This window comes from Microcaecilia unicolor, chromosome 3, assembly GCF_901765095.1.
Source record: "Microcaecilia unicolor chromosome 3, aMicUni1.1, whole genome shotgun sequence".
Classification (NCBI taxonomy): Eukaryota; Metazoa; Chordata; class Amphibia; order Gymnophiona; family Siphonopidae; genus Microcaecilia; species Microcaecilia unicolor.
Genome location: NC_044033.1, coordinates 314589549 through 314610328, shown reverse-complemented (window position 1 = coordinate 314610328; position 20780 = coordinate 314589549). Strand labels below are relative to the sequence as shown.

Below are 20780 nucleotides of genomic sequence, written 5' to 3'. Positions count from 1 at the left end.
TTCTTTTTCATTGGGGTTTTTGAACATTTGATTTAGACTGTGCTAGACCTATTAGTGGACTGAATGGGATGAACGTGTAGCCTTTGAACAGGGCCAGAGCCCTCTCCCAGGAAACCTTCACAGACATTGAATACAGAGGTGAAGTAAAGGGTAAGGGGTTAAGCCAAGGTCATAACTGCATTTTTCTGGAGAAAGAGGTTTTGGTTCCAGTATTAAGACTGAAGGACTCTGAATGGCATGGACGACAGGAACTTGGGGAACAAGTAGAAGGAGCTGTATACCCTGCCAATCACTAATAAAGATAACTCATGTCTCCATTTGCTCTTCCCTGGCTGAGACAACTAGACACTGAGAGAGATCACACACCTCTCTCCATTTAGTTACTGAGACTTTAGTGATTTCCAATGCTTATACCAGTTTGAACGCATACACAGTTTTTTTGTGTGTGTGTGTGCATTTTGGCCAGGACTTCACATAAGGGATCAAGAGATCCATTCTCCTTAATCCTCCATTGTTTATTTGTCTCCAAAATCAAACCAAGTTAAAATTGTGGCCCCAGTACTTAATTGGTGGCACTTACACATCAGTGGTATAGCTAGGTGGGGCGCAAGGAGAGCGACCACGCCCCCAGATGAACTTCCAATGGTGACGGCGCCTATTTTTCACTAATCTGTGACGCTTACACAGTCTGCTCTCTGCTCCCCCCGATGTCACAACCTGGCTATGCTTCTGTTACACGTGTAGGTTTGTAAAATGGGGCAGCTACACACGAAGTGGCCTCACTGTGAAATCGCCACTACCACATGCAAGTGCCAACCCCTCCATATGCCATTCATTTTTTTGTATTTATAAGATAGCTGTTTCTGCTACATGTGCCAGCAAATACACGTGCACTCCTTCAGCTATTTTAGAAAAGCCTCTGATCCCTTTTTATATTACCACTGGAACCTAGCATGTCCCAACCTGGATGTTTCAATTCCGATTTCTACGTTCTTTGTAAAATGGGATTTGAATGTGTTGCTTCAAGGACAGAAGAAGAGTCAAGAACAACCTCTAGATTCTGAGTTATTATAGATACGAGTACAACTTTCCCCTCAGTCAGAAGAGAAGTTGAAACCTCCAGAGAATTTGGATGAGTGATCCAGGGGCGTAGCCAGATACCCAATTTTGCATGGGCCTGGGCCCAAGATGGGTGGGCAGAAGAACCCCACCCCATCCCACAGGTGTTTTGGTCTCTCCTTCTCTCACCTGCATGCCATATGGTCTCTCAAATATCCCCCCCTCTCCTGCACACCTTTTTAAATAGCAGATTTTCACCGGCAGTAAGCAGCAACTAATACACAGTACTCATGTTGGCCCCACATCCTTCCCACTGATGCAGCTTCCTGTTTCTGCATAGGCGGGAATAAGTCAGAGCGGAAGGCTTTGGGGCCGGTGTGAGCAGTATGTATCAGTTGCTGCTTCCTGCAGGCGAAGATCTGCTATTTATAAGGTATACAGGAGGGACAGTTTTTGGGAGTCTTCAGCTTGGGAATCTCTGCCAGCCACATCAGAGGTGTGCTGCTACTGGTGGGCCTGAGCTCAAAGTGGGTGGGCCTGGGCCCACCCTTAGCTACGCCACTGGAGTGATCAGCAAGCTCGATCTTACTAAGATTCAGCACTAGTACATTTGCATTCTTCCAAGTAGCAAAAGTCTTCCAGTAGCCTCTAAAATTCTCATGGCTACCTTAACAGTAAAGCTGATAGTCAAAATAAATCTATATTGCTAGTATATAGATTAAAATATACTCTAAGGGCTTCAAGAAGCTTAAGAAATGGCAGTAGATAAATTGACAGACCTGAAGTCTCAACAAGTGATCAGCAGATTAGTCCTCTATAAAAAAAAAAAAGAATGTATTCCTGAGAAAGCCAGAATTTCAAAGTAAAAGGAGACCTCCTCCAATAAGTTAATCCTCACCCATAAAAACAGAGAGAAAGTGCCCAGCGAACAATGAAGTCTAGAAAACATAATGTGAAATGTGGAAGAAACAGGCTTTAGAAGGTCCAAGAAAACAACAGTGGAGGAGTAGCTTAATGGTTAGAGCACCAGTCTTGACATCCCGAGGTGGCCGGTTCAAATCCCACTGCTACTCCTTGTGATCTTGGGCAAGTCACTTAACCCTCCATTGCCTCAGGTACAAACTTAGATTATGAGACAAGAGAAATGCTCACCTTGAGCTACTACTGAAAAGGTGTGAGCAAACTCCAAATAAATAACAGGGCATATCTGCAAGATCCAAGACGGTGACAAAAAAAGCAGAAGAGACGAAGAAATCTATATGAAGATGAGTTTATTCAACCAACAATGCCCGACACAGGCCATGTTCCACCCACACATGGGCTGCCTCATGGGCAAATTATGTTGAGAACTGGATACCTCTTCACATATGTGTTGTGACTAATATGACTGCAATCATATGACAAGGAAATTCACATGATGGCTCCGTGAATCCTCCAGAGTCATCGGGCATTGTGGGTTGAAAAAACTCATCTTCATATAGATTTCTTTGTCTGTTCTGCTTTTTGTGTCGCCGTCCAGATACAGGCTTTATGCAGACTGTAGAAGACCAAGATGTGATTTAATAGCAGCCCTGAAAATACATAAACGAGTACAGCACCCACTTGTTCTTCATCTCCAGTGAGGAACGTTCCAGAAGGAATGGGCGGAGGTCACTGTGTATTATATTTTTTTGTGTTGTTTATTAGACCCCTGAAGCAGGTGTTCTTGCGCCGAAACACGGCCCGTGTCGGGTCTTTTTTCAGAATTAAAGGTCTTTATTTATCTCAATCCTGAAGGCCCAGCTGTGCTTTTTCTTGCTATTTTTTGTGTTTGTATGCTGTTTTACCCTCTCTTTTGTTACCCTGTATAATACTAAAAACAATAATTAAAACAATTCTATCATAAATAGATATATATCTTCAATACATAAACATATAAAATGTAAGGGATCCAGGAAAAATATGATGTGCACTAACAATAATGATAACACCATATAAATTATAGCATACTTGCATTTGTAACATAAGTGTAATCATGTCACCAAAATCATAAGAAATCATAATGAATAAGAACAAGTCTATGCTGTGCATTATTCCAGATTCAAAAAACTCAAATCAGTGTATCTTCAATAATGTTTACCAGTAACTCATACATATTCTTTACCAGTAACTGGATGTTTAATGGATTTAACAGCAAAATTAATAAAGCATACTGAACTACCACCAGATGGACAGTGTCCATGTGGAGTCTCTTAAGCACCCTGGTCTGTTGTTTGAACCACAATTTTGGGATGCACCGTGCTGTGAACTGCATGGGATGCACTGTAGATACCTATTTTTTAAATATCGATGAGTTGCTGGTAAACATTATTGAAAAACACATGCACAGAAGATACACTGAGTTTTTTAAATCTGGAATAATACACAGCACAGGCTTGTTCTTTTTATAATTCAATATGATTTCTTATGATTTTGGTGGCATGATTACACTTATGTTATGAATGCAAGTATGCATTCGTGTGGCTCTTGTGGTAATTTCATTTCTGCTGCGCGTCCGAAAAATAATTTGTATTTTCTGTCGTGCGTATTGGACGCTCGCCAAGTGGCATTTGGTGCGCGTAGGTCATTACTGCCCGGGTTACCGCGTGAGACTTTACCACTAGGTCAATGGCTGGTGGTAAGGTCTCAGACCCAAAATGGATGTGCAGCAATTTTCATTTTGGCTGCACATCCATTTTCGTCAAAAATTTTAAAAAGGCACTTTTCGTAGGTGCGCTGAAAAATAATTCTGTGCATGCCCAAAACATGCGTCTACACTACCGCAGGCCATTTTTCAGCACACCTTAGTAAAAGGACCCCTGAGCCTTTTCAAACCCAGGCGCCTCTTGGACTCTGTATGTGGAGTTCTCCTTCTTAGATACTACCTGCACAGAAAGAGGGGTCTCCCAGTTTCTCATCTGTGCATCCCACAGGACATTGTGTACAGGAAGTGTCACAGCCTCCCGTGGCAGAGAATCATAGTCCAAGACTGTTAACTCAGCCCTGGGCTTGTGCTCCATGTCCAACTGAAATGGAATTGCTGTGGCCATTTCCCTTAAAAAGCCAAAATAGGAGAGCACCTCTAGAGATTTCTTCTCTCCTGTGGTGGGAAGGGATCTGAGGGTACTCTCCTCCGAGAACTTCTCAGGTTCCTCCTCATGGATCGCTCCTAAGCATCTCTCAAACTTAGCAGAATAGTCATCATAAGACGTGAGTCTGTGCCTGCCTCGGTCTGCTGGAAGAAGGTCTAGGTCTCGATGTTGGGCACCAAGGTGCAGCTTCCCATGACACTCCAGCAACATAGAGAGGGTCACTGTATTGGGAGGCACCAACGACTGTCTGAAAGGCAGGGCATGAGCTTCCATGATGGGCTGAGGTAGCTCCATGTCTGGTGCAAGCACCCTCGATGCCTCAGTACCACACCCTGTAAGAAGGCATCCCAGCTCCTCCTGGAGCATGGCTCGGATCCACTCCTCGAAGATAAGCATTGGAAAAGGCTGGGACTGTGCCAGTACAGGGGCTGCCTGGGAATCTGTCAGTGATAATTGGAAGTGGGGTCTTAGCTGTGTGGAGACTGGCACAGTGGCACTGCAATTACGGAAGGGGAGCGTTTCTCCTGGTGCCAATGCTTCTCGGATGTCAGCAACACTGATGCCCCCGAGTTCCCATGCATTGTGCCTCAAGGAGGAGCGATGCTTCTTGGCCTTTGCCTGGTGCCGATGACTGGAGGAGTGGCCTAGTGGTTAAGAGTAGTGGACTTTGGTCCTGGGGAACTGGGTTCAATTCCCACTGCAGGCACAAGCAGCTCCTTGTGACTCTGGGCAAATCACTTAACCCTCCATTGCCCCAGGTACAAATAAGTACCTGTATATAATATGTAAGCCACATTGAACCTGCTATGAGTGGGAAAGCACAGGGTACAAATGTAAGAAAAAAAACCCCCATCATCGAATCCCCAGGATTCCTCTGTGTCGGGTCCGATGCAGACCAGTCCCGGGGCTTGCTAACAGCACTCAATATCAAGGCAGGCAGAGACATCCTCGATGCTGGCATACTCCCAGTGTTTTATAAATTAGGGCTCATTTGCTCTATTTGGCCACTCTTACACTCATCTGCTCTTAATATCTTGGTCCATTCGGTTCTCCTTAGCCAACTTGATTATTGCAACTCCCTCTATAAATCGTTGACACTTAAGGATCTCCACCGATTACAGTTGGTTCAGAACACTGCAATTAAACTTATCAATGGTGCACACAAATACGACCACGTTACGCTGCTATTATGTGCTTCTCATTGGCTCTCACTATCTTATTGCATTGCTTACAATCTTACTGATGGTCTTTAAGATACGCTCCACAGGGGATCCCTCATTTCTCGCCTGCCTGCTATCTCCATATATTCCGGCTTGATCTCTCTGCTCATCCACTCAGCATCGCCTGATTGTTCCCTCCCATTGAGACATTGGTCATTCCAAAATTAGAAGCTCTGTTTTTCTGTGCAAGGCCTTGAGCTCTGGAACCAGCTCCCAGAGCACCTTAGGTCACTTACCACCCTGGCTCAATTTAAATCCATTGCTGATAAGATTTCTTAAAAAAAATAAAATAAAATAAGAGGAGGAAAAGACCTCAAAAAGACCCAGGTGCTCAAGTGAACTTATCATTGACATACGCACAGCACTCGGCCATTATATCATCACTGGCCAAAAACCTCCTAAAATATATTTTTGTTCTTTTTAAATGCTCCAAAACCTCCGTGCTCCCCCAAACATGTGAACAACAAAAATTAATACAAAAACAAAATTGTATATGTAGGGCAACTTAGCTTTCACAGTTGATCCGGTTGCATAAGTCCTAATTCCATGACTCCCGACGGGGACTCAGTTCACCCTCCGGCTTTTTCAAGGGCGATATACTACAGAAGCACTTTGTCCTCCTCTTCCTCTGTGCTGCAAGTATGCTTTGAAGTGAAAGACAAAGCGCTTCTGTGTGAGCAAACTCCAAAAAGATAAATTTTAAAAAATATATATAGATATATGGTATAGCCCTCATCTTAGGGGAACTGAAGGCTTAAATAAGATAAAAACCTCTCCTCTAAAACACTCCAGCCAAACAATAATTCCCAATAAACTTGTACTATTCAAAATAGACTCATAATGACGATAACATATGAATATTTTTTCATCCTTTTGTTTCTTTTTTAAGTGTAAAAGGCCTAACCATCGCAGCAATTTCACTTGGTGCTGGAAACAGCACTCACATTTACTGCTTTAATCTTGTTATAAACATAAGTCCCAATTTTTCTCCAAATGCATATTTAAAAGTCTTTAGTCATTTATCTACCAATATTATTTTGTGCAAAACCTCTTTTCAAAGAACTGTACATGAACAGGACTATCACTCTTCCTTGAAAATAGGGTACAGTGCATAAAATTCCACAAAAAAGCCGACACGATCACGTTTCAAAACAAAGCTCTGCGTCAGGATACGGCTGTACACTGTTACAAAATTTCAAAGCATCACAAAAATTCCTTTTTTCTGTTAGAAAAACTTTTTTTTACTTTTAGATAAAGCACACTTGCATTATCCCCGATTACTCAAGGAGCATCACTACCTGTAAAATGTGACACCCATCGTGAGCCATCTGAGGAGTAGCCCCATACTTGAATTCAAGCCCAGACTACCTCTACTTCAGGAAGCAGGTCAAAGCCCAGCTCTTCTTCCAAGCTTGTAATGGCTGCAAGAACTATCTACTCATTCCGTATCTAGAGTACTTTGCTGCACCCCCTCTAATTGTGTCTAGTTCTGCACAGCTCATTGAACTATACATATAATTGCTTTCAGTCTACTTACACACTTATTTACCCAATGCCTTTGTCTTACCCATCTTGTCTATCTAGATATCCCAACTGCTTGTCTCCTTTCATGCCTATTAAGATGTTTCATTATATTGTTCTGACACAGTGTGCATCATATCTGTTGGATTATTTGTAGTAAATAATTAGCAGATTTTATACACACAGCTTCAGCTTTAGAAATGTTAATTTCTTTTCTTCGTCTCTCTCACATACACCCCAGAATAATTCACTGCTGAGTCACTTTAAAGTTGAAGTAACAAAACATCTGTTTACTCACAGTTTTAGTTAGATTGATATTCAGACAGGCTTATATAAACATAATACTATACATTTGGATTATCAGCTCTTTCCATGTGCTTAGATGGTAATGGATGCTCACACCATAGATCCTCAGCTTAGGAGAGATCATGAGCTCCATGTGCTGTGCCTAACCCCCACAGGAAGTTGCATGGGTGTGACCTCTCTAGGAAATTCACATCAGAGGTCACAGAGTAATCACAGAGAAAAATTGGTGACAGACAATGCATGTAAAATACAATACATTATTCCAACAATATCTATGTTATATGTATATTCTATCATGTTGTCTATTATGGTATTAATTGTATTCTGCTGATATTTATCATATTCCTCATACATGTGCTGTTTTAATGTGTATATTTCTGACACTATAATACTATTGCTATTACTAGGATCAGTGGCATCTCCAGACAGAAATATTTGGGTTGGCAACTGGAGGGCAAGCCAAAGCAACATTTCTGCACATCATGCCGTTCACATAACACTCCCCTCCCATCTCCACCCCCATTCTTAAATTAGCAAAATAAGACACCATGGCCTTCTATGCATAAAGAAACCCTCTACCTCCAGTTAGTTTTAGCTACCAGGTAAAACTACTATTATAATTGATAGCATCATTCAATAAATTCTTCTGTGTGCATGAAGTCTGGACTCTCTATAAGATTGAGGTCCCAGAAAACAAGGCAATCGATCTGCAAACTCCAAAATGGTGTCAAAAGAATGAGAAGACCAGATGAAAAAGTCAAACCAAATGTTTATTAAAACAACATAAATTCAAACTGCCCAACACAGGCAGTGTTTTGCTCACATCAGGGCTGTGTCAGGGTCTCTACGTGGTGGCAATCAGAAATCTCACCACTGCGGTTTCTGCCACCACGTAGATCCCCTGACACAGCCCTGATGTGGGCAAAACACGGCCTGTGTCAGGCAGTTTGAGTTTATGTTGTTCTAATAAACATTTGGTCTGCTCATTCTTTTGATACCGTTCTCTATAGGATTGTACAGAATCCCAATATAAACTCTGCATCTCCAGTTCTGCATCACAAACTCCATGTTCCCCAACAATACAGCTATCCCTCTTACAACATGCCACACAAAAAATATTCAGATTGTGATTATCATCTCAGGAGAATCAGACACATCTTCCACTGCTGGTTAGATGGGATTTTGTTTGTGTGATGACTCTACAGGATTTTATTTATTTATTTGTTGCATTTCTATCCCACATTTTCCCACCTATTTGCAGGCTCAATGTGGCTTACAATGTTCCATTATGGCATCGCCATTCCAGAGTAAAAGATATATTTGGTGTTACATAGAGAATACGGTGACATAATAGAACTGAGCAAACAAGCTCAATGTGGAGACCATTAGTCTTGAGCATTTTTATTTTGAGTAACAAGGGCCGGCTTTCAAATAGGACCAGACACTTTTCAAAATAACGCAAAACTCTGCAAAGACACATTCAAAACCTACACAGCAAGCTTACCAAACCATAAAAGCCCTAATCCACCTATGAACTGACTGTGCTATAAATATTACACTGGTCCCTAGAGCATCAATATACCTACTACTGTGAAACTAGAACATTGGACTATTACAGATTCCTACACAGACACAAACTACTACTACTACTTATCATTTCTATAGCGCTACTAGACGTACGCAGCGCTGATAGCAGAATTCTTCACCTCAGAACACAGATGGATCCACACCATAGGGGACCACACACACACACACACACACACACACACACACACACACACACACACACAAAACAGGCACAAAAACTGAAACAGAGACCCCCCCCCCACACACACACACCCAAGAAAGTTATACTCTATAAGCTTGACAATACTGGCAAATTTGTTCTGCACTTTGCTAAATAGAAAAACAGAAAAGATGTACATTTCCCAAAGTGGACACATCCCTATCCTTAAAAAGTACTAAATAATATTTTTGGTTTTTTACTGTTGTTGTATGAGCTCTTTATTTATTTATTTTTTTGATTGGGCTGATACCAGTCTTTTCTACTTTCCTTGTGTCAGTCTTCTCTGAAATTATTTTCAGGGGTTCCCTTTCCATTTCTTCTCTTCATCTTTCTGCTACTCATCTCTCTTTTCATGGTTTTTTTTTTCTAATTTTCTCTTCCCTGCGTTTATATCTGCCCATTTGATTGAAGGTAAAATCTCCCTCTCTCACACCTTCTCCTTAGTCTCCTCCTTTTCATTTCATCTGCCTATCAGCTTTTCCCATCTCCCTCTCATCCCCTTTCCAGTACTCCCATTGCCCCTCTCCTTCCCTAGTTTCCTATCCCCCTCCCCATCTTTCACCCACTCCCTAGTCCTCAATTTCCATCCTCGGTACTCATTCAACACTCACCTACCCTCCACCAGTCTAGCTACATCCCTGTTTCTCTTTCCTTCCATTACCTCCAGGCTATTTTTATCTATCTTACTCTCTACCCCATCTTCTATTGCTTCTCTTTCACCATTATTTTAATTCCATTCTCATTCAATCCTTTCAGAGACCTATCCCCTTTGTCTCATACCCCTTCCCAATATTCCCATTCCTTTTCAATGCCTTTCATCCTCTCTCCTATCTTCCAGGTCATTCACATCTCAATCTTTCCCTACACTTCCTTCCCTCTCTCTTATCCCCCCACCCCATTTCACTCATTTTACCAAACCATCAACACACCTCCACTCATACTTACTGATTGCCAGGTCTTCCCTATCCCATCAAAATCCTCTTTCCATCTATCCCATCCATTATTCCCTGCTCTTCCTTCCCCACCACAAAATCTCTCGCCTCTGAGTACCATTAAACTTCTGCTCTGTTCCCTTACCTTCCCCCCCCCCCCCCGCTGGATCCCATCCACTTTCTTCTGTGTTCCCTTACTCCCACCTCCACGCCTGGGTCCCATTCATAGTTTATTAGCTTTGCTCCTCTACCCCTATGTCCCATCCATTCTCTTCTCTGTTCCCCTATCCCCCAACACTGAGTCCCATCCATCTTCTCCTGTTTCCAGGGTTTCTGGTCCATTTGACATTTCTTTTCTCTCCATGTCTACCATCATTCCCTGTGTGTCCCTACCTATCCTAACATCTCCCCCTCTATCCCTGTCCCTATCCCTCTCCCATGTTCAGCATCAATCCTCTTTGTCCTCATACCCTTACCCTGTGTCCAGCATCACTCATCTGTGTCTAGGGTTGCCAATGAGATCCAGATTCACCCAACAGGGTTGATCCAGTCCTGGCCTTACTCCACTGCATGCAAAGACTTGTGGTCTGATTTCCCCATTGGATTCCCTAAGAAAAGCCAGGCTACAAGTCCCTGCATGCAATGGGGTAAGGCCAGGACTAGATCAATCCTGTCGGGTGAATCTGGATCTAGTTGGCAACCCTATTTGTGTCCCTGTCCCTCCTTGTGACTAGCTTCTCCCCCTCTCTTCCCACCCTATAACGATGCCTATGACCAGGATTTAATTTGTCTATCTCCGTTTTTTGAAATGGGGCACCATTACATTTGGTAAATTACATGGGTAAATTTCCCAAACATGAAAAGGTCACTGAATACAGTGGCAAGAGCTCCCGCCATGACATGCGGAGTGTGGAAGCCAGATTGGAGAAGCTCAGGGATTTCTTGAAATGCAAGAAAGTCAAGGCAGCACAGTTTGAGTGCAAAAAGGAGAGAGGATAAGAGATGGTTTTGAGTTAAACAAGATATTTGGAAAGACACCCTTTTAACTGTGGAGCTTTTAGACACACGTTTTTCTGAGATGGGTTAGATGCAGTGGATTCTGCCTAGAGAAAGTGACTTCATGGGGCCTTCTTAAGCTCAATCTTTCTATTTTAAATGGAATCTCCAACGATGAAACCAATAGCATTTGTATCTGCTCTGGAATCATTTTGAAGTGCTCTAAAAGTAAGAAATACTATTAATTACCCCAGTCTGAGCCATTCCAAAAGGCCCTGGATTCATCCCCAGAAACAGCACATCCTTGGTCCGCTGGCAGTATCGCTTCACATAGTACTGGTGGGGATCCCAAGCGTATTCCAGGGGATTATAGACATAACAGATTGGCTCCTGGAAGGACAGTGCCTTCAATCTGACATTCAGCTCCAGCTCCACCTGCAGGAAGCGCTCTGCCACACCATTTCCCTCAAGAAGGGTGTTTATCTCATCAAAGGGGGTGCCCAGGCCAGAGGGATCTCCAAGCCTTTCCATCATTCTGACATCACCTGAAAATAAAAGCAGTTAAATGTGGTTATAAAAGACTTCATTAATAAAGGATACTGTCATTTCAACGTCCACACACAAATTACCTTAAAAGTCATCTTTTTCAAATCTGAAAGTCTGGTGCTGTTAGAAATTAGTTTAGTCACAGACTTAATAAACGATGAAGCCTAGGTAAAGCACCTCAATCCTGCCCTGCTATTCCAGGACCAAGATGCATGCACAGCTCTGCCTCTGGCAATTCACCTCAATCCTGCTTTGCAATACCTCTTGCTCTTCCTGTACTGAAGCCCATGCATCTCAATCCTGCCCTGAAGCACCCCCTGCCACTCAAGCAGCTGGTGCTCTCAAAGTTCTGTGCTCAGTAGAGTATAAACACTTTATGAAAACAGTGCAGCATGTAGCTGAAAATGTTATCAGCAGAATGCACTGTAACAATCACGATTTATTGCACCTCAAAGGTATGTCTCCCAGGGGCGCTCTTATAAAGCAAAGAGGACATCTTTTCTTTCCTGCCCATCTCACTTACTTTATTTCCCTCCCTAAACTACCAGGAAACCATCAAATCTATTAATCCGCCTAGGAATGTGTTTTTATAGCCTGCTGCTTTATATCATTAGTGTAATTAGCACCACCTCTGCTCAAGTACAAATATTTACAGTGAATAAGAGGCAAAAGGTAGCACACAGCAAACAGCCTAGACTCTGCATTAATTACTGATTATCACAGACAGGGCCAAGGGGGCCTCAGACCCAACAAATTACAGTCTGAACTCCAGCGATGGCTATAATGGATCGAAAGTAATTATACTTTCCTTCAAATTTACTGAAATTGCTATCCGCCCAGCACAGGTCCATGGGATTCACCCTCATATGTAAATTTCCAGCAAGCAGACAGGAATGCTCACTCCTACACTTTGACGCTTAATTAGTCTTTGCTATTATTTCTTTCTGCTTTCACCTTAAAATGTACCAGCAATTCACAGTGCTGTGGGACTGCACAAAGAGTTACAATTTCAATGCCCTGAAGCAGGGCCATAATCAGAAGTAGGCGAGAGGGGCAGATGCCTAGGGCACCAAGTCCCTTGGGGGTGGAAAAACTATTAAAAGACAAGCATGTGTTTGTAGTGGATGAAACGCATTGCTCTCTTATCACCAGGGCTGGCTCTGCCAATAGGCAGACTAGACATCTGACTAGGACAGTAGAATCTGGGGGGGGGGGGGGGGGTACGGGGGGGGGGGCAGCACTGCTCCAGCATGTGCAAAAGGCTTCCCCCTAACATGCTTGCCACCGCCACTCCTCCCCCCCCCCCCAGCCCTGTTGGAGGAGGACAGGATATGCTGCGCTTCAGTGCAGGCCTGTTCATAAAGGGCCTACACAACTTTTTCTTTTAATTTATGCATTTTCAATATTATAATACAAGTCAAATGCTTCAAAAGCAATAATATGATGTCAAGGAAAAAAATAACTAAACCTTTTCAACATATTTTCTACGTTCTCACACAGCTTTTTAAAGCCTGGAGCTGCATGGAAAAGGGGGGCGGGGAAATAATGGCCAGCTGAGGTGCAGAGGATGGTTAGAAAGGAAGGGGAAATGCTGGCAACCTTGGGAGAGGTTATTCCATTACATTTTCATATACTGTTTACTACGAAAACTTTGATGTAGATCAGGTAATTGTTGGAGTAAAACTTGTTCTGTAAAAAATTATTCAATGCTTTCCAAGTGCTTAATTCATTTGGGCAAACTTATGCATAACAAAATTTCCTGACGTGTTACAAAAATTCTGACTTCGGATTTGGAATACGCACACTGAATTTAGTATAGGATAAATGTTTTTTGCCCAGTAGCACACAAAAAATTTTTTTTGTTGTTGTGCTAATTTGTACTCTGTTCTCTTGGTCAGAATCCTATTGTTTCAGAGCTAATCAACACGATCAACAGACTCTCTTTGCTCCCTTCCTCAGGCTATGTGCTCTCCTATGCCTCAGGAGGTAGGATGCTGCTCTGTGTGGCCACTCAGCATTCTAATTTAGATGCCAGCATTAGTCTGGAAGGCAACCAATGCATTACTGAGCTCTAGCCCTTATCCCTATCAAGCAGTCAACTCTTTGCTATCAGAACAGTCTTCTAAACCTACTGCACCTAAGCACTTGGGAGGCTAGTTTATAAAATCATTTTTGTGCATGCAAGAGGTAATTGTATAAGGGGCTGGCTAAAGTTAGGCACATGCATGTAAATATCAGTCTTCGTCATATGTGCATTACAGCAATCCAGCTACCCACTATTCACTTTGGAGATGGGCAGAGTCTAGGAAAGGCACATACATGTGTAACTTATCTCCCGAATCTAGGTGTAAGCATTTACGCTAGCTCTATGGCTAGTGTAAGTGCACGCACCTAATCACATACAGACCCAGTTCTACTACTATTCTATCAAGGGAAAGGGAAATGGGACTTGATATACCGCCTTTCTGAGGTTTTTGCAACTACATTCAAAGCGGTTTACATATATTCAGGTACTTATTTTGTACCAGGGGTAATGGAGGGTTAAGTGACTTGCCCAGAGTCACAAGGAGCTGCAGTGGGAATCGAACTCAGTTCCCCAGGATCAAAGTCTACTGCACTAACCACTAGGCTACTCCTCCACTCAAGGAAAGCAGGTGCCTACTTTCCTTTTTAGAATAGCCTCCGAACATGCACCCACTCTGCACCCCTTTATGAAATTGTCCTCATAATGCCTCACGTGTAAAAGTGTGCATGACGGCAATACCATGTGCACTTGTATGCACGTTTGGTGCTGGTGTGTTCTGGGGCAGTGTGGATGGAGTCAAGATAAAGGGCTACTCTCCAGCAGCTGGACTGTTCTTGCTTTTAATCTAGGCACTATTTCTGCAGCATTTACACTATTATTTCAAGCTAAAACAGTGATAAAAGTTCAAACTACAAAAGTCCTTTCAGTGCCAATGGGTCACTCTCCAGCGATGGAAGGTATGCCATCTCAGCTCAAAAGAACTCAACCCTGGAATGGCAAAGTGTGGTGATGCGATACATATCATACCACTAGTCTAATCTGTGTACCAACTGAGCAATGGTAAGCGATTGAGGCTGCTTCTAAAAAGTAGCAATTACCACCCTCACCATTGTCATGCCCAGCCGGAGCAGCACATCTGCTCCCTCATCTAGCTGCAGGACTTTCCTATTCAAGAGTCCAATCTCTATGAATGTTGAATGTTGTCCCCTGTCTGCCTGCCACTCACAAAACCTGACTAGTCTGGATGGGCAATCTGAGTACTATACCCGCCATCCTATCCACCAGGACTCGTGTTAGTATCTTAGTATCCATGCCAAGGAAAGAGATGGGTCTATAGGACCCACAATGGGCTGCGTCCTTGCCCTCCTTAGGGATCTGGGTTACCCCTACTAGTCATATGAAGTATAGAAGCTGTGACCCTTCCCCTAAAGAGTTAAATAGACACAGTAGGGGCCCCACTAGCAAATGTTGAAATTGCTTATAGAATGCTACTGTGAAGCCATCAAGGCCAGGAGACTTCCTAGGTTTCACAGAGTGGAGTGCATATCTCACCTCCACCCCCAAGATAGAGAACTCTAATAGCATGACCTCCCTGTCCTGCATACGCTTCAACTACAACCGCACCAAATAACTATCAATATCCTCCACTGAGACCTCAGCTTCCGGAGTAAACAACTCCTTAAAAAAATCAACAAACCAAGTTCTAATCCATTGATCCTCCAGAATCTTCATCCCATCTCTACCTTTAATGTGAGTATATTATTCCTGATACACTGCATCCTCAAGCGATGGGCAAGAAGCCTACTGGTTTTATAATTAAATTTAAAATAACGCCGTTTTAAAAGTTGTAGATGAAACTTCAAATCTTCCATTTCCCAAGCAGGCCATAAGTTCCCTCTCCTTAGGTTGTAATCCATGTTGTGCTTCTAATGTATTAATTAAATGATGCAGCTCTCTCTCCTCCAACTGCCTCAGATGCCTTATCACTATCGGATGACCTCTCATAATTGCCTTCAAACCTTCCCCAAGGGCATCAGGGGAAATCCCATCCTGATCATTAAAGGCCAAATATTCCCCTAGCAGGCCTTCTATCCATTGCAACTTGCAGATCCTCCAAAAAGCTATCATTAAAATGCCAATAAGAGGCTCCCAATCCCAGCCCGGGTGAACAACTCCACCCACAGAGGGGCGTGATCAGACCACACGATCTGCTCAATCCCTGATCAAGTATGACTGGAACAAAGATTAGAGATTCCTGGCCAAAAATACATAATCAATTCTAGAGTACAGAAGAAAAATATATATTGTCATGCTCTTCATTATGGGTCTCCCTTCAGTTATCTATCAGGTTATGGGTGGTTAAAAATATATGGTACTGCTTTCTGACTTCCCATAATTCCCTCCCCCCCTTCCAGTATTGTCAAGCCAGGGCAATAATGTCAAATTGAAATCAAGACTCAATATCAGATCCCTCTCTTAAAAGTTGAGGATATAACAAGAGCTTTTTAAAATTGCTGCTCCAATTCTAAATGAACACACCATGCCATAGTAAAATAATAACACAGTAAATGACGGCAGATAAAGACTTGTACCGTCCATCCAGTTTGCCCAACAAGATAAACTCATTATACATGGTATGCAATACTTTATATATACCCGAGTTTGATTTGTCCTTGCCATTTTCAGGGCACAGACCTGTCCACCTCCTTCATTCCCGGTCAGCGATCACTCCTCTGATCATTCTCCTACACCCCTCCCCCAACAGCTAACCACTCCTTAAGAAATCTGATTCCTACCCTATGAAGAACCCTCAGTACCCAACCCTCCCCCGCCCCCCAACATAAACAACTTCCTTCCCAATGGCTTCCCCACGAGACCCCCCCCCCCCCCAACACACACACCCTCATGATCTATCCCTGGCCTTCTAATGTTTAATGGGAGCAGGAGTGATCTCCAGTTGCTCCTACTCCTTTGGCTCTGGGTTCAAAATCAGCTGCCATGACCCCTACTGGTAATTTGTGAGATTACTTATAAACTTAGACTCCTTTGCATGGTATGAATGCCATCACAGCTTCATTCACCAACTAAAACAAATTAATTCAACTAATACTGGGACCAGAAGCCAACTGCAGCAGCTCAAATATAGTGCTGCACACCCAGTTTAGGGTTACCATATGTCCAGTTTTACCCAGACATGTCCTCTTTTTGAGGACACGGCCGGGTAACAGGGCGGGTTTTACCAGCCTGCCCATTTGTCCAGATTTGCGGACAACGGGCAAGGCTGATGGATGGACAGGCGTCCTATCCTCCCAACCCCTCCTTTACCTTAGTGTGGTATCCTGGTGGTCTAGTGACCTCTTTGGGGCAGGAAAGAGCCCCCTCTTTCCTGCCTGGCGTGTCTGCAGACTTTCTCTCTGCACCAATTCAAAATGGCTGCCGAGAGTTCAAGCAGCGGCCTTGCGAGACTTCTCAAAGTCTTGCAAGGTCACTGCTTGAACTCTCAGCAGCCATTTTGAATTGGCGCAGAGAGAAAGACAGTTTGCAGATGTGCTGGGCAGGAAAGAGGGGGCTCTTTCCTGCCTATTTCCACAGAAGTCTTGCAAGGTCACTGCTTGAACTCTTGGCAGCCATTTTGAATCGGCGCTGGGAGAAAAACAGTCTGCAGACATGCTGGGCAGGAAAGCGGGGGCTCTTTCCTGCCCCAAAGAGGTCACAAGACCACCAGAGCACCACACTAAGGTAAAGGAGGGGAGGGGTAGTGAATGGAGTCATGTGGGTGGAGGTAAGCTGAAAAATTGGGGAGGGGATCTACATTGGGGGGGGGGGAGAGAGGGGATCTGGCTTTCTTTGGGGGGGGCTTTCTTTTGGGGGGTGGGACAGGGGGCAGTCCTTTTTTTTCTTAGGGAAAATATGGTAACCCTAACCCAGTTCATCTCTTGGGTGAAAACTAATCCAGTCCTTGCTGACTGTAATTATGAACTAATTGAATAGTTGTAGGTTTGTCATCTAGGGTACATGGTAAGGAAAGTACAATTCAGCAGCACTGTATTTGCACACCCGCTCAGAGAGCTCCCTCTCAAAACAACACAGCACAAGCACCCAACCAGGGATTTTTCCATACACAAAGTATAAGAATTCATGGATAGAGGCAAAGCGAGAATGAAGACTGAATGTGGCTCCAGGGATCAGAGTCACACCGTTAACACACTTGACACTTCTCCAAACAGCAAAGGCTGTGGTCACTGTTTCCTGAGGTGTCTGTGGCTACTCGTGTTCTGCTGCTGTCTATAAACTGGTAGTTCTCTGGCGCTGTGCTGGAAGTGGTCAGGTCTCAGACTAACAGTTTTGCAGCGAGCGGCTAATCATCATTAAATCCTTTAGTCCTTGCCCTGCTGTAGTATTAATCAGCCTGGCTCATCTGCCGTGAGTCTGGCTGCTGCATGTAATTGTGTCGCAGGAACAATTGTGATTTCATATTAATTAATGTTCAAGTGCCTGGAAAGTGCCGTCCGTCCTCCCTACACTTCCAGAAGGATAATTGAAATTTCCAGGGTCTCCAGAGCAGGTGTCAGGGGACAGCCAGGGCTCAGAATCTCTGAACTCACAGATTTATCTGTCCTCGGGCGAAGGAGAAAAAGGGAGGAGTCTGGAAAGTGACACAAGATGGAAGGAGAGGCCACAGAAACATTTAAAAGGTATTTTATTAACTTGGTGGGGTTCACTGTGGGCATAATTGTGTGACATAAAAACATATTGTTACTATATCACTGCCTAAAAGGGCCTATGACCATAAGAAAGCACTTTGGTGTGCTACATGCAAGAACAGCAAGGTTGCCTGCCATCTGAAGAGGCAGAGGATAAAAGGAGATGCTCTTCTTTTGCAAAATTCATAAACAGAGTATGATGAGTAAGGCACTGTCCCTGTCCTCAGTGCCCTTTTCCCTACTAGTTTCATATATAGGAGAGGTTTAGAGCTCAGGGGGAGGGAAAATACCTGGAGCAGAATCCCGAGTGTGAGGGATTTTTTCTTGGCCAGCAGCAATCCGGAAAATGGCACAGCATACTAAGTAGAAGGATATAAGCCCTTAAGAACTACTCAGGGACAGGAGGAGGAGGAGGTCCTTTTAAGGCTGAGGGGAAGGGAGCATAGATAGGGTTACCATATTTTGTCCTCTGAAAAAGAGGACACATGTCACACACCCCTGCCCCGCCCACACCACATTGCTGCCCCGCCCACACCACGCCCCTTTCACATCCTCGCCCCACCCTTTCTCGCTCACCCCGCCCCCCTGTCACATATTCCTCTCCCCCCGGGTCACATATTCCCCTCCCCCGTCACATCCCCTCCCCCGGGTCACATATTCCCCTCCCCTTACTTACTATCTACTGCCCTGGTGATCTAGTGACCTCTTTGGGGCAGGAAAGAGCCCCCTCTTTTTTGCCTGGAGCCCTGCCCTTGCCCTGCATCCTGTTGCTGTGACAGTCTCGGGATTCAAAATGGCCGCTGAGAGTTAAAGTCTCGCGAAGCCGCTTCAACTCTCAGCAGCCATTTTGAATCCCAAGACCGTCACACAGCAACAGGAGGATGCAGGGCAAGGGCAGCACTCTGGGCAGGAAAGAGGGGGCTCATTCCTGCCCCAAAGAGGTCACTAGACCACCAGGGCAGTAGATAGTAAGTAAGGGAAGGGGAGGGAAGGCTAGGATACGTCCGCCACCCACCCACCCATTTGTCCAGAAATCCGGACAAACGGGCAAAACCCGCCCGGACATGTCCTCAAAAAGAGGACATGTCCGGGTAAATCCGGACGTATAGTAACCCTAAGCATAGAGAGTGGGTGATTCCAGCAGGCTGGGTTTCTGGGCCCCACCCCGGGGGGGGGGGGGGGGGGGGGGGGGGGTTAAAGTTGTAACCCGTATGTGGGAGGAGAAGGGCTGGCTAGCTGACATTTTAGGTTTCCATTCCTAGGGCAAAAGGTCCCTGAAAAGGAGTCTGGTGAACTGGAAGGAAGTACAGAGGTTGGTGAAGCTGGGTTTTCTCTGCAACCCTGGCTAGTTGCTGCAGACTTCCTGCCAGAGGGGAGTGACTCTGCTGTGTCCCAGCAGGGGCTGAGGGAAGTGTGGAGCTTGTGAGACTGGCACTGATGAGAAGAACAAACCTCTAGGGAAAGAGAGGTACTGATAGGGTTACCATATGTCCTTTTTTAAGAAGACATAGAGGCGTATTTTCAAAGCACTTAGCATTACAAAGTTCCATAGGTTACTATGGAACTTTGTAAGGCTAAGTGCTTTGAAAATGAGCCCCATACCCTCCTTTTGGACTTCTTTAGATACGTCCTCCAGGTTTTTTAATTTGTAGGAAAATGTCCTCTTTTTCTTTTATGTGCTTATGACCAACACAACTACGTACGTAATGAGAGAAACCATCTCTAGCCTATTTAGGGTCACCATATTTGCTGCGACAAAAACGAGGACAAAATAAAATAGAGCCCCACCCCCCGCCCCGCCCCCAAGAAACCCAGATGCAATAAGCAGTGAAAATATTGGTAAAGTAACAGAAATGCATTTTCTTCCATACTCTACTAAATATAAAAAAGCAAACACTTGTAAGCATGTCCCCCTTTCCCTTCCCTCCCATCCATGAGCAGCATATCCTCCTCCTCTCCTCTCCATCCCCTTCTATCCATATGCTGTATTTCCCCCTTTCCCTCTCCTCCATGTACGTCCCCCTCCCCAATCTTTTTTCCAGCCTCTGTCCACCTACCTTTTTTACAGCCCCCTCCCAGTGGAAGTCTCATGAGACTTCTGCTTGAAGTCTTGGCAACCATTCTGAAGTGGCACCAGCAGTGAGGTGGACAACAGCAGCACTGGGCAGGAAAGAGTGGGGTTCTTTCCTTCACCAACGAGGCCACTAGACCACCAGGGTGCACTAAGGTATGTGAGGCCCACCAGCCAGTCTGCCTACTCAGAAACCTGGATGGGACAGGCTAGTAAAAACTTCTCGGACACCCGATAGTCCCCTGAAAAAGAGGACAAGTCTGGGGGAATCCGGACGTATGGTAACCTTAGGCCTCTGTCAGTCTGGACACATGGGGGATCAATTTCAAAGCACTTAGTAACCTATGGTACTTTGTGTCTCTAAGTGTTTTGAAAATGAGCCCCATAGGTAGCCCCGAGAATTGAAGTCTTGCGAGGCCGCTTCAATTCTCGGCGTCCATTTTGAATCTCGCCGAGACCATCACAGGCAGCATGCAGGATGCAGAGCAGTGCGCCGGGGAGGAA

At 44.4% G+C, this 20780-nt stretch overlaps 1 protein-coding gene across 1 annotated transcript in view; it reads right to left on the bottom strand.

The window, feature by feature from the left end:
* Positions 1-20780, bottom strand: part of SMUG1 (single-strand-selective monofunctional uracil-DNA glycosylase 1) — a 92669-nt gene that overhangs the window by 18036 nt on the left and 53853 nt on the right. Inside the window, exon 2 of the mRNA XM_030198330.1 lies at positions 11180-11475. Coding sequence (XP_030054190.1) covers positions 11180-11464 — 285 coding nt within the window. The 5' untranslated portion in view covers positions 11465-11475. The remainder of the gene's footprint in view (positions 1-11179; positions 11476-20780) is intronic.